Raw genomic sequence first — 12198 nt, 5'->3', positions numbered from 1 at the left:
CTGAGGACCAGACCTGGGAGCAAGGCGCCCTCCAATCTTCTCCATCCCGGGGCTAATCAGCGGGGAGGCATTTGAACCTCTCCCAAGTGCCAGCCTCTCTCCCTCCTGCTGTCGGGGTCTCCTGGCCAGGCCCAGGAATGTGGGGAATGGGGTGAGGAATCTGGGAGGGGCTGGAGGCAGGCAGAGGGTGGGACAAGGCACTGAGAAAGGGGCCTTGGCTGGCTGGGAAGGGAGACAGGGACCGAGAGGGGAGACAGGGGCTGGCTGGGAAGGGAGACAGGGACCGAGAGGGGAGACGGGCTGGCTGGGAAGGGAGACAGGGACCGAGAGGGGAGACGGGCTGGCTGGGAAGGGAGACAGGGACCGAGAGGGGAGACGGGCTGGCTGGGAAGGGAGACAGGGACCGAGAGGGGAGACGGGCTGGCTGGGAAGGGAGACAGGGACCGAGAGGGGAGACGGGCTGGCTGGGAAGGGAGACAGGGACCGAGAGGGGAGACGGGCTGGCTGGGAGGGGAGACAGGGGCTGTCTGGGAAGGGAGACAGGGACCGAGAGGGGAGACAGGGGCTGTCTGGGAAGGGAGACAGGGACCGAGAGGGGAGACAGGGGCTGTCTGGGAAGGGAGACAGGGACCGAGAGGGGAGACAGGGGCTGTCTGGGAAGGGAGACAGGGACCGAGAGGGGAGACAGGGGCTGTCTGGGAAGGGAGACAGGGACCGAGAGGGGAGACAGGGGCTGGCTGGGAAGGGAGACAGGGACCGAGAGGGGAGACAGGGGCTGGCTGGGAAGGGAGACAGGGACCGAGAGGGGAGACAGGCTGGCTGGGAAGGGAGACAGGGACTGAGAGGGGAGACAGGGGCTGGCTGGGAAGGGAGACAGGGACCGAGAGGGGAGACGGGCTGGCTGGGAAGGGAGACAGGGACCGAGAGGGGAGACAGGCTGGCTGGGTAGGGAGACAGGGACTGAGAGGGGAGACAGGGGATGGCTGGGAAGGGAGACAGGGATCGAGAGGGGAGACGGGCTGGCTGGGTAGGGAGACAGGGACTGAGAGGGGAGACAGGGGCTGGCTGGGAAGGGAGACAGGGACTGAGAGGGGAGACAGGGGCTGGCTGGGAAGGGAGACAGGGACCGAGAGGGGAGACAGGCTGGCTGGGTAGGGAGACAGGGACTGAGAGGGGAGACAGGGGCTGGCTGGGAAGGGAGACAGGGACCGAGAGGGGAGACGGGCTGGCTGGGAAGGGAGACAGGGACCGAGAGGGGAGACAGGGGCTGGCTGGGAAGGGAGACAGGGACCGAGAGGGGAGACAGGGGCTGGCTGGGAAGGGAGACAGGGACCGAGAGGGGAGACAGGGGCTGGCTGGGAAGGGAGACAGGGACCGAGAGGGGAGACAGGGGATGGCTGGGAAGGGAGACAGGGACCGAGAGGGGAGACAGTGGCTGGCTGGGAAGGGAGACAGGGACCGAGAGGGGAGACAGTGGCTGGCTGGGAAGGGAGACAGGGACCGAGAGGGGAGACAGGGCCTGTCTGGGCAGGGAGACAGGGACCGAGAGGGGAGACAGGGGATGGCTGGGAAGGGAGACAGGGACCGAGAGGAGAGACGGGCTGGCTGGGAAGGGAGACAGGGACCGAGAGGGGAGACAGGGCCTGTCTGGGCAGGGAGACAGACCAAGAGGAGAGACAAGCATCTGACAAGGGAGACAGGAACTGAGGTGGCAGACAGGCTGGCGGGGCAGCGAGACAAGAACTGAAAGGAGAGACAGGCTGTCTGAGCAGGGAGACAGGGGTTGGCCGGGCAGGGACACAGGCTCCAAGAGCTGAGGGCTGGTGGGGTGGGGGGCTTTTGGGGCAGAAGTGGGCAATGGGTCATTTAGTCTGAGCTCAGGGAACATTGGGCAAGGAGAGCAGGAGTGGAAGCCAGGGAGAGAAAGGGGGAATTGGGTAGGCTGGTGTCTAGTTGGGGCTGATGGGGAAGCCGGGCACACAGAAGGGAGTCTGGTGGGTGCGGTGGGATACTTGGGGTTCCTATCCCATGTGGCCCCACGTCGAGTGCAGGGTGTGAGTGGATGAGGATGGGATTGTCAGCCTTGTGCCCCATGGCCTAGGGCTAGTCCAGCGCTGTTGCCCTCTGAGTCCCCATCCCTGCAAGCGTGGGCCCACCGAGTGGATGACAACTTTCTACTGCTGCGCTCCACCCTGCCGAGGAGCCGCAGGAGGGAAGGCTGCCACCGTCACGTCACTTTTCTGAGGTGGTTTTTATGAAAGCACGGGAAATCACCCTCCCTCCCCACAAAGCGGCCATAAAAGGAGATGCTGAGCCTGCCCGAGGGAGGACACACCTGAAAATCGGGGCCAGTGCAAAATCGGCTGCAGTGGCACTCTGTCCGTGCAGCGTTGGGTGTGCGTGATTATTCTGTGTACGGTCGCGTAGGAATAGACAGCACTGCTGGTTTGTAATGGATGTCTCTGGGGCCGTTCCTCCGTCTTGCCTGGCAAGAAAACACGCATGCACACGCACGCACACGCACACACACGCATGCACACGCACACACACTCTCTCTCTCTCTCTCATTCCTACAGGCTACACAGAAACTTTCCTTTAATGAAGCAAAGGTACAGAAGGTGATTTCATGACACACTGGGAGGGGTCATGATTTCACGCCAACCATTCCTCCCCCTTCCCCCGGGGCAACTCTGAGCTAGTGCCCCCTGCTGGCAATGAGTTGAATCCTGGCTTTAAGGAGGGGAGGGCCAGCGTGTAGGCCCCCCAAATGCATGTCCGCGTGGAAGGGAGACCGGGAAAACTCCCTGTTGAAATCCCAGATTTCCTGTTCTAATCGGGCTGTGAAAGGAGACATAGGGGAAGGATGGGTTTGTGGTCCAAGGCTCCCTATTCCTGCCTTGATTTCCCCATTGGCAAAACAGGGCTAATAATCCTGCCTTCGCCCATTTGGACTTCAAGTTCCTAGAAGCAGGGTCCATTCTCCCGCGTCCTCCTGTCCCTACAACGCTGGGGCAAGTCCCTTTTCCGTATTCACACCAGGTCTGTTCTCCTTGTGCGGATGGACTGGTCCCTGCTTGTATCAAGGCCGAGATGGCGCTAGGTCCTGGGAACCCGGGTTGGTTCTCATTTCGTCCCAGGAAGGAAAAAAACGGGTGGTGGTGTAAGTCTGTTCAGATCAATTCACACCCCCCTCCCCAAAGAAGAAGCAAACAAGCACTCTCCCAGGAAATTCCTGATTGCTTCATCATCGGTCCATGAAGGAGCTGGTTGGGGTCTTTTCACCCTCACCTTTTAAGCTACCCACGAAGATATGCCCCCTTCTTGTTCCACATAGTCACAGGGTTAGCTCAAAGTCTTGGTGGATGCGGTGGGATTGTTGGCGTTTCCACCTCACATGACCCCAGGGCTATGGTCTGGGGTGAGTGGAGCTCCTGTCCAGCACAGACACAGGGTTCACCCAAGACGTTGGTGGCTGCGGTGGGATTGTTGGCATTCCCATCCCACATGACCTCAGAACTAGTCCAGAGTGATGGTGGGTGTTCAGGGGGTGAGAGGAGTTCCTGGTCAACACGGACACAGGGTTCACCCAAGACGTTGGTGGCTGCGGTGGGATTGTTGGCGTTCCCATCCCACATGACCTCTGAGCTAGTCCAGAGCGATGGTGGGTGTTCAGGGGGTGAGAGGAGCTCCTGTCCAACATGGACACAGGGTTCACCCAAGACGTTGGTGGCTGCGGTGGGATTGTTGGCGTTCCCATCCCACATGACCTCAGAACTAGTCCAGAGTGATGGTGGGTGTTCAGGAGGTGAGAGGAGCTCCTGTCCAACATGGACACAGGGTTCACCCAAGACGTTGGTGGCTGCGGTGGGATTGTTGGCGTTCCCATCCCACATGACCTCAGAGCTAGTCCAGAGTGATGGTGGGTGTTCAGGGGGTGAGAGGAGCTCCTGTCCAACATGGACACAGGATTCACCCAAGGCGTTGGTGGCTGCAGTGGGATAGCTGGAGCTCCTGTCCCGGATGGCCCCATGTCGAGTCCAGGGTGTTGGTGGATGCGGTGGGATTGTTGGAGAGCCTGTCCCCATGGCTTAGGGCTACTCCAGCGGGTTGGTGGAGAGGGTCATGCTGTCTGGATTCCCATCCTGCATCGCCTCCAACTTGGCCTCCTCGCGCAACTGGATGGTCCGCCCTGTCCCCACCCGTGTGCTGGACATCTCCGATGCCGTCCCCTCAAACAGCTTGGCCATGAAGCCTATGCCGGCTGTCTTGATCAGGGCGCCGCCCGTGAAGGCATAGAGGATGGGGTTGACGCTGCTGCTGAAGAAGGCCAAGGCCGTGAGGGTGGGTCGGGCCATCTTCCCCGCCTTGGTGAGTCCCTGGGAATGGCTCACAGCCCCAGTCACATCCAGGAGGTTCACCACATGGAAGGGCAGCCAGAAGACGGCAAAGGCCACCACGATGAGCACGATGAGCCGGTTGGTGCGGCGCTTCCGCCGGAAGCGGGTCTCCCGCAGGCGGCGCCCGATGACGCAGTAGCTGCCGATGATGGCGGCGAAGGGGATGGCGAAGCCGGTCAGTGTCTCAAAGAGGTTGTGGAAGATAAGGTGGCCCATGGTGGGGTGGGACAGGTCGCAGAGGAGGTGCCGGCCTCTGAGCACCAGCTTGCGGTAGAAAATGACCGGCAAGGCGAGGAAGAAGGAGCCCACCCAGATGGCCAAGACCAACGACCTGACCACCATGGCGGTGCGGATCTTCTGGGAGATGAAGGGCTTGGTCACGGCCAGGCAGCGGTCCAGGCTCATGAGGGTGATGAGGAAGATGCTGGCGTACATGCTGACGCCGCAGACGTAGTGGCAGATCTGGCAGACCACGGGGCCAAACTCCCACCGCCCGGCGCTCAGGAGCCGGAGGAAGAAGGGGGCGGTGAGCAGCACGGCACAGTCGGCCACGGCCAGGTGGAGGATGAGGAGGCAGGTGACCGTGCGCTTCTGGACGCGCCAGAGGGCGCTCCAGACCACGAAGACGTTGCCGGGGAAGCCCAGGATGAAGGCCAAGGAGAGCACGGCCAGGCCCAGCTTGGCACCGGGCAAGGGTCCCAGCGCGCCCGGCAGGGCGGTGGCGTTGGAGGTGGCGTTGCTCATCGGGGCGAGGGGTTGCTCTGGGGGACGGGAGAGTGGGTGAGTCAAGGCACCGGATGGGTGCTGCTCTGCTGCGATATCCCCCTACCGCTCCACCCAGCCCTACGCGGCCCTCCGACCCCCATGGTCCCTCGGTGCGCCTCCAACCCCCGTCCCATGTCCATTCCAGTGCCCCACGTCCCCCTGTAGACAGCCCCACAGACTCCTCTCTGTCCCCATCCCCACCTACGGCACCTTCTACCCCACAGTCTCCCCTCCGGCTACATCCAGCCACCCCCCATCCCGACCTACGGTCCCTTCTACCCCACAGTCTCCCCTCTGGCTACATCAATCACCCCCCATCCCCACCTACGGTCCCTTCTACCCCACAGATGCCCCTCCGGCTACATCCAACCACCCCCCATCCCCACCTACGGCCCCTTCTACCCCACAGTCTCCCCTCCGGCTACATCCAGCCACCCCCCATCCCCACCTACGGCCCCTTCTACCCCACAGCCTCCCCTCCGGCTACATCCAACCACCCCCCATCCCCACCTACGGCCCCTTCTACCCCACAGTCTCCCCTCCGGCTACATCAATCACCCCCCATCCCCACCTACGGCCCCTTCTACCCCACAGTCTCCCCTCCGGCTACATCCAGCCACCCCCCATCCCCACCTACGGTCCCTTCTACCCCACAGATGCCCCTCCGGCTACATCCAGCCACCCCCCATCCCCACCTACGGCCCCTTCTACCCCACAGATGCCCCTCCGGCTACATCCAGCCACCCTCCATCCCCACCTACGGCCCCTTCTACCCCACAGATGCCCCTCCGGCTACATCCAGCCACCCTCCATCCCCACCTACGGCCCCTTCTACCCCACAGTCTCCCCTCCGGCTACATCCAGCCACCCCCCATCCCCACCTACGGTCCCTTCTACCCCACAGATGCCCCTCCGGCTACATCCAACCATCCCCCATCCCCACCTACGGCCCCTTCTACCCCACAGATGCCCCTCCGGCTACAACCAGCCACCCTCCATCCCCACCTACGGCCCCTTCTACCCCACAGATGCCCCTCTGGCTACATCCAGCCACCCTCCATCCCCACCTACGGCCCCTTCTACCCCACAGATGCCCCTCCGGCTACATCCAACCACCCCCCATCCCCACCTACGGCCCCTTCTACCCCACAGTCTCCCCTCCGGCTACATCCAGCCACCCCCCATCCCCACCTACGGCCCCTTCTACCCCACAGATGCCCCTCCGGCTACATCCAGCCACCCCCCATCCCCACCTACGGCCCCTTCTACCCCACAGTCTCCCCTCCGGCTACATCCAGCCACCCCCCATCCCCACCTACGGCCCCTTCTACCCCACAGATGCCCCTCCGGCTACATCCAACCACCCCCCATCCCCACCTACGGCCCCTTCTACCCCACAGTCTCCCCTCCGGCTACATCCAGCCACCCCCCATCCCCACCTACGGCCCCTTCTACCCCACAGTCTCCCCTCCGGCTACATCCAGCCACCCCCCATCCCCACCTACGGCCCCTTCTACCCCACAGATGCCCCTCCGGCTACATCAATCACCCCCCATCCCCACCTACGGCCCCTTCTACCCCACAGTCTCCCCTCTGGCTACATCAATCACCCCCCATCCCCACCTACGGCCCCTTCTACCCCACAGTCTCCCCTCCGGCTACATCCAACCACCCCCCATCCCCACCTACGGCCCCTTCTACCCCACAGTCTCCCCTCCGGCTACATCCAGCCACCCCCCATCCCCACCTACGGCCCCTTCTACCCCACAGATGCCCCTCCGGCTACATCCAATCACCCCCCATCCCCACCTACGGCCCCTTCTACCCCACAGTCTCCCCTCCGGCTACATCCAGCCACCCCCCATCCCCACCTACGGCCCCTTCTACCCCACAGTCTCCCCTCTGGCTACATCCAGCCACCCTCCATCCCCACCTACGGCCCCTTCTACCCCACAGATGCCCCTCCGGCTACATCCAATCACCCCCCATCCCCACCTACGGCCCCTTCTACCCCACAGATGTCCCTCTGGCTACATCAATCACCCCCCATCCCCACCTACGGCCCCTTCTACCCCACAGTTGCCCCTCCGGCTACATCAATCACCCCCCATCCCCACCTACGGCCCCTTCTACCACACAGATGCCCCTCCGGTTGCAGCCAACCACCCCCCATCCCCACCTACGGCCCCTTCTACCCGACAGTCTCCCCTCCATCCGCATCCATGGCCCCCCGTCCCCACCTACGGCCCTGTCTGCCCCACAGACACCCCTCCATCCGCATCCACCCCCCCATCCCTGTCTGCCCCACAGACGCCCCTCCATCCGCATCCACTCACCCCCCATCCCTGTCTGCTCCACAGATGCCCCTCCATCCACATCCACCCACCCCTAATCCCTGCCTAAACCCCCATCTACCCCACAGACATCCCACCCATCCTCCCTGTCTGTCCACTCCCACACCCCTCCATCCACCCCATGGGTGTCTGTCTAGTTATCCCCCTACATCCGTCCAGCTCCATACACACCTTGCTAGGTAGCCCCCTCTACACGCGCGGTGTCCACCCCAGCCCCATGCATCACCCCCTGGCTACAGACCCTTCCCTAAAAATACCCCTCCATCGCCTCTAGCTCTCCAGCCACCCGCCTACACACCCGTCCATAAGAACATCAGAACGGCCAGGCTGGGTCAGACCCAAGGTCCATCCAGTCCAGTGTCCTGGCTGCCGACCGTGGCCAATGCCAGGTGCCCCAGAGGGAGGGAACAGAAGGGGGACTCCTCACACGATCCCGCCTGTCGCCCATTCTCAGCCCCGGACAAACCGAGGCTACAGACACCAGCCCTGCCCGTCCTGGCTAGCAGCCATTGATGGCGCGAACCTCCATGAATGTATCTAGTGCTTTCTTGAACCCAGTTCAAGTCCTGGCCTTCAGCACCTCCCCTGGCAAGGAGTTCCACAAGTTAACGGTGCTCCGCGTGAACAAAACCTCCTTTGGTTTGTTTTAAACCTGCTGCCTTTTCATTTCATGGGGTGACCCCTCGTTCTTATGCGATGGGAACACAGCAATAACGTTTCCTTATTCTCTTTCTCCACACCGATCACGATTTGGTAGACCTCTATCGTATCCCCCCGTCACCTTAGTCTCTCCCATTCACCCCCCGTCCGTCCGTCCATCCATCCATCCATCCATCCATCCATCCATCCGCCTCTCTCCCTCCCCAGACACACCCACCCATCCATCAGCCATCCCTCCCTCTCCTCTCTCTCGCTGGTTGCCCCATGCCATGGGGCGGAGGAGGCAGGGGGTTGGGGGGTTCCCAAGGCGGGAAGAGGTGAACAGTTTCCTAAGGACAGTGCGGGCAGCTGATGGGGCAACTTCCTCCCAGCTCTTGCTCCGTGTGGTGCTAATTCTCAGCCGTCCCCTGCGAGCAGGGGGGCAGCGGGGAGGAGGACGTGGCAGCGACATGGAAGAGGGGACGCTCCCCGCCGAGAGGGGTGAAAGTGCCAGGAGGGGGACGGGCGGCCGGGGGCATGGAAGATCGGCCGTCATCGACCGGGCTGCTCTCCATCCCCGCGCAGGGGGCAGGGGAGATGGGAAGTTGATAAGTAACTTAGACCATGTGGTTTCCTCTCCTCCTCCACATATACAGCCCCCCGGCCCTGCCGGTGCCCCTCATTCTGACCCACAGCCCCTGCCCCCCAGCCCTGCCAGTGTCCCTCACTCCTGCCCTGCAGCCCCTGCCCCCCAGCCCTGCCAGTGCCCCTCACTCCTGCCCCGCAGCCTCTGCCCCCCAGCCCTGCCAGTGCCCCTCACTCCTGCCCCGCAGCCCCTGCCCCCCAGCCCTGCCGGTCCCCTCATTCCCCACCCACAGCCTCTGCCCCCCGAACTCTGCCGGTGTCTCTCACTCCTGCCCCACAGCCCCTGCCCCCCAACCCTGCTGGTGCCCCTCACTCCCCACCCACATCCCCTGCCCCCCGAACTCTGCCGGTGTCCCTCACTCCTGCCCCACAGCCCCTGCCCCCCAACCCTGCTGGTGCCCCTCACTCCCCACCCACAGCCTCTGCCCCCCGAACTCTGCCGGTGTCTCTCACTCCTGCCCCACAGCCCCTGCCCCCCAACCCTGCTGGTGCCCCTCACTCCCCACCCACATCCCCTGCCCCCCGAACTCTGCCGGTGTCCCTCACTCCTGCCCCACAGCCCCTGCCCCCCAACCCTGCTGGTGCCCCTCACTCCCCACCCACAGCCTCTGCCCCCCGAACTCTGCCGGTGTCACTCACTCCTGCCCCACAGCCCCTGCCCCCCAACCCTGCTGGTGCCCCTCACTCCCCACCCACAGCCCCTGCCCCCAAACTCTGCCGGTGTCCCTCACTCCTGCCCCACAGCCTCTGCCCCCCAACCCTGCTGGTGCCCCTCACTCCTGCCCTGCAGCCCCTTCCCCGCCAGCCCTGCCGGTCCCCTCATTTCCCACCCACAGCCTCTGCCCTTCGAACTCTGCCGGTCCCCTCATTTCCCACCCACAGCCCCTGCCCCCCAACTCTGCCGGTGTCCCTCACTTCTGCCCCACAGCCTCTCTCAGTCCAGCCCTGCCCTCCCCCCAGCTCTGGGCTCCTCCCCCCTTGGCAAGAACTGGACACTCACGGTTCATTCTAGGGCTCGTCGTCCGGCTCAGAGCCTCCTGCAGGCCGGTCAGTCGTGGGGCGTCTGTCGGGGCCCCCCAGCCGCGCTGGCTCTGCCGAGGTGGCTGACTCAGCGGGGAGGCGGATGGAGCGGAAGCCGGGGCAGGGTTGAGTAACCCACAGGCAGATCCACCCCCCGGAGACCTGGCTGCTTGGCGGGGTGACCTGAAAACCAGTGGGGAAATACTGGAACTTTTTCCAGGGTGGGGGAGGGGACCGTGCCGTGGGGCAGACCCAGAGCCCGAAGCGCAGCCTGGCCCCGAAGGGATCAGCCAAGGCCTGGGAGCCGGGAGCCGGTGGGGGGGACCCAGGCATCCGGCGCGGCTCGCCCTTCCCCGGCTCCCGGGATACCGGCCCGCAGCCCTGGGGCGGGGACAGGTTCCTACACGCGGAGCCAGGCGGGGCTCTTAGTCACCCGCCCCGCCGGGCGAGTGTGGGGGAGACGGCTCCGGCCTGGGCCCCCTCCCGGCCTGGACCCATAGCTCAGCGCCCCCTGCCGGGCCCCTGGAGCCTCCCTGCGGCGCAGCGCCCCCTGCTGGGGCCCCGCCGTCTCCTCCCCGCAGCGCCCCCTACTGGGGCCCCGTCCCCTCCCGGCAGCGCCCCCTGCTGGGTCCCCGTCCCCTCCCGGCAGCGCCCCCTGCTGGGTCCCCGTCTCCTCCCCGCAGCGCCCCCTGCTGGGTTCCCGTCCCCTCCCAGCAGCCCAGCGCCCCCTGCTGGGTCCCCATCCCCTCCCTGTCTCCCCCCTGTAGCGCCCCCTGCTGGGTCCCCATCCCCTCCCTTTCTCCCCCCTGTAGCGCCCCCTGCTGGGTCCCCGTCCCCTCCCGGCAGCCCAGCGCCCCCTGCTGGGTCCCCGTCCCCTCCCGGCAGCCCAGCGCCCCCTGCTGGATCCCCGTCCCCTCCCGGCAGCACCCCCTGCTGGGTCCCCGTCCCCTCCCGGCAGCGCCCCCTGCTGGGTCCCCGTCCCCTCCCGGCAGCGCCCCCTGCTGGGGCCCCGCCGTCTCCTCCCCGCAGCGCCCCCTACTGGGGCCCCGTCCCCTCCCGGCAGCGCCCCCTGCTGGGTCCCCGTCCCCTCCCGGCAGCGCCCCCTGCTGGGTTCCCGTCCCCTCCCAGCAGCCCAGCGCCCCCTGCTGGGTCCCCATCCCCTCCCTGTCTCCCCCCTGTAGCGCCCCCTGCTGGGTCCCCATCCCCTCCCTTTCTCCCCCCTGTAGCGCCCCCTGCTGGGTCCCTGCCCCCTCCCTGTCTCCTCCCTGTAGTGCCCCCTGCTGGGTCCCCGTCCCCTCCCTTTCTCCCCCCTGTAGCGCCCCCTGCTGGATCCCCGTCCCCTCCCGGCAGCCCAGCGCCCCCTGCTGGGTCCCCGTCCCCTCCCGGCAGCCCAGCGCCCCCTGCTGGATCCCCGTCCCCTCCCGGCAGCACCCCCTGCTGGGTCCCCGTCCCCTCCCGGCAGCCCAGCGCCCCCTGCTGGGTCCCCGTCCCCTCCCGGCAGCCCAGCGTCCCCTGCTGGGTCCCCGTCTCCTCCCGGCAGCGCCCCCTGCTGGGTTCCCGTCCCCTCCCGGCAGCGCCCCCTGCTGGGTCCCCGTCCCCTCCCGGCAGCCCAGCGCCCCCTGCTGGGTCCCCGTCTCCTCCCGGCAGCGCCCCCTGCTGGGTTCCCGTCCCCTCCCGGCAGCGCCCCCTGCTGGGTCCCCGTCCCCTCCCTGCAGCCCAGCGCCCCCTGCTGGGTCCCCGTCCCCTCCCTGCAGCCCAGCGCCCCCTGCTGGATCCCCGTCCCCTCCCGGCAGCGCCCCCTGCTGGGTCCCCGTCCCCTCCCGGCAGCCCAGCACCCCCTGCTGGGTCCCCATCCCCTCCCTGTCTCCCCCCTGTAGCGCCCCCTGCTGGATCCCCGTCCCCTCCCGGCAGCCCAGCGCCCCTGCTGGGTCCCCATCCCCTCCCGGCAGCGCCCCCTGCTGGGTCCCCGTCCCCTCCCTGTCTCCTCCCTGTAGCGCCCCCTGCTGGGTCCCCGTCCCCTCCCTGTCTCCTCCCTGTAGCGCCCCCTGCTGGGTCCCCATCCCCTCCCTGTCTCCTCCCTGTAGCGCCCCCTGCTGGGTCCCCGTCCCCTCCCTGTCTCCCCCCTGTAACACCCCCTGCTGGGTCCCTGACCCCTCCCTGTCTCCCCCTGTAGCGCCCCCTGCTGGGTCCCTGCCCCCTCCCTGTCTCCTCCCTGTAGCGCCCCCTGCTGGGTCCCCGTCCCCTCCCTGTCTCCTCCCTGAAGCGCCCCCTGCTGGGTCCCCGTCCCCTCCCTGTCTCCCCCCTGTAGCGCCCCCTGCTGGGTTCCCGTCCCCTCCCTGTCTCCCCCTGTAGCACCCCCTGCTGGGTCCCTGCCCCCT

The 12198-nt window shown here is 66.1% G+C and overlaps 1 protein-coding gene across 1 annotated transcript; it reads right to left on the bottom strand.

Annotated features, from left to right (window-relative positions):
* Positions 1 to 1100: 1100 nt before the first annotated feature.
* On the bottom strand, positions 1101 to 10440 carry LTB4R (leukotriene B4 receptor). The gene is made up of 2 exons (XM_075911807.1): positions 9801 to 10440; positions 1101 to 5158 (listed from the first exon to the last, which is right to left on the bottom strand). Exons 1-2 carry the CDS (start codon positions 9805 to 9807, stop codon positions 4095 to 4097), a joined length of 1071 nt encoding a protein of 356 aa, XP_075767922.1. The 5' UTR covers positions 9808 to 10440; the 3' UTR covers positions 1101 to 4094.
* Positions 10441 to 12198: the final 1758 nt, after the last annotated feature.

This window comes from Pelodiscus sinensis, chromosome 30, assembly GCF_049634645.1.
Source record: "Pelodiscus sinensis isolate JC-2024 chromosome 30, ASM4963464v1, whole genome shotgun sequence".
NCBI classification, from domain to species: domain Eukaryota; kingdom Metazoa; phylum Chordata; order Testudines; family Trionychidae; genus Pelodiscus; species Pelodiscus sinensis.
Note: the sequence above shows the minus strand (reverse complement) of the source record. Positions and strands in the feature narration are given on the sequence as shown.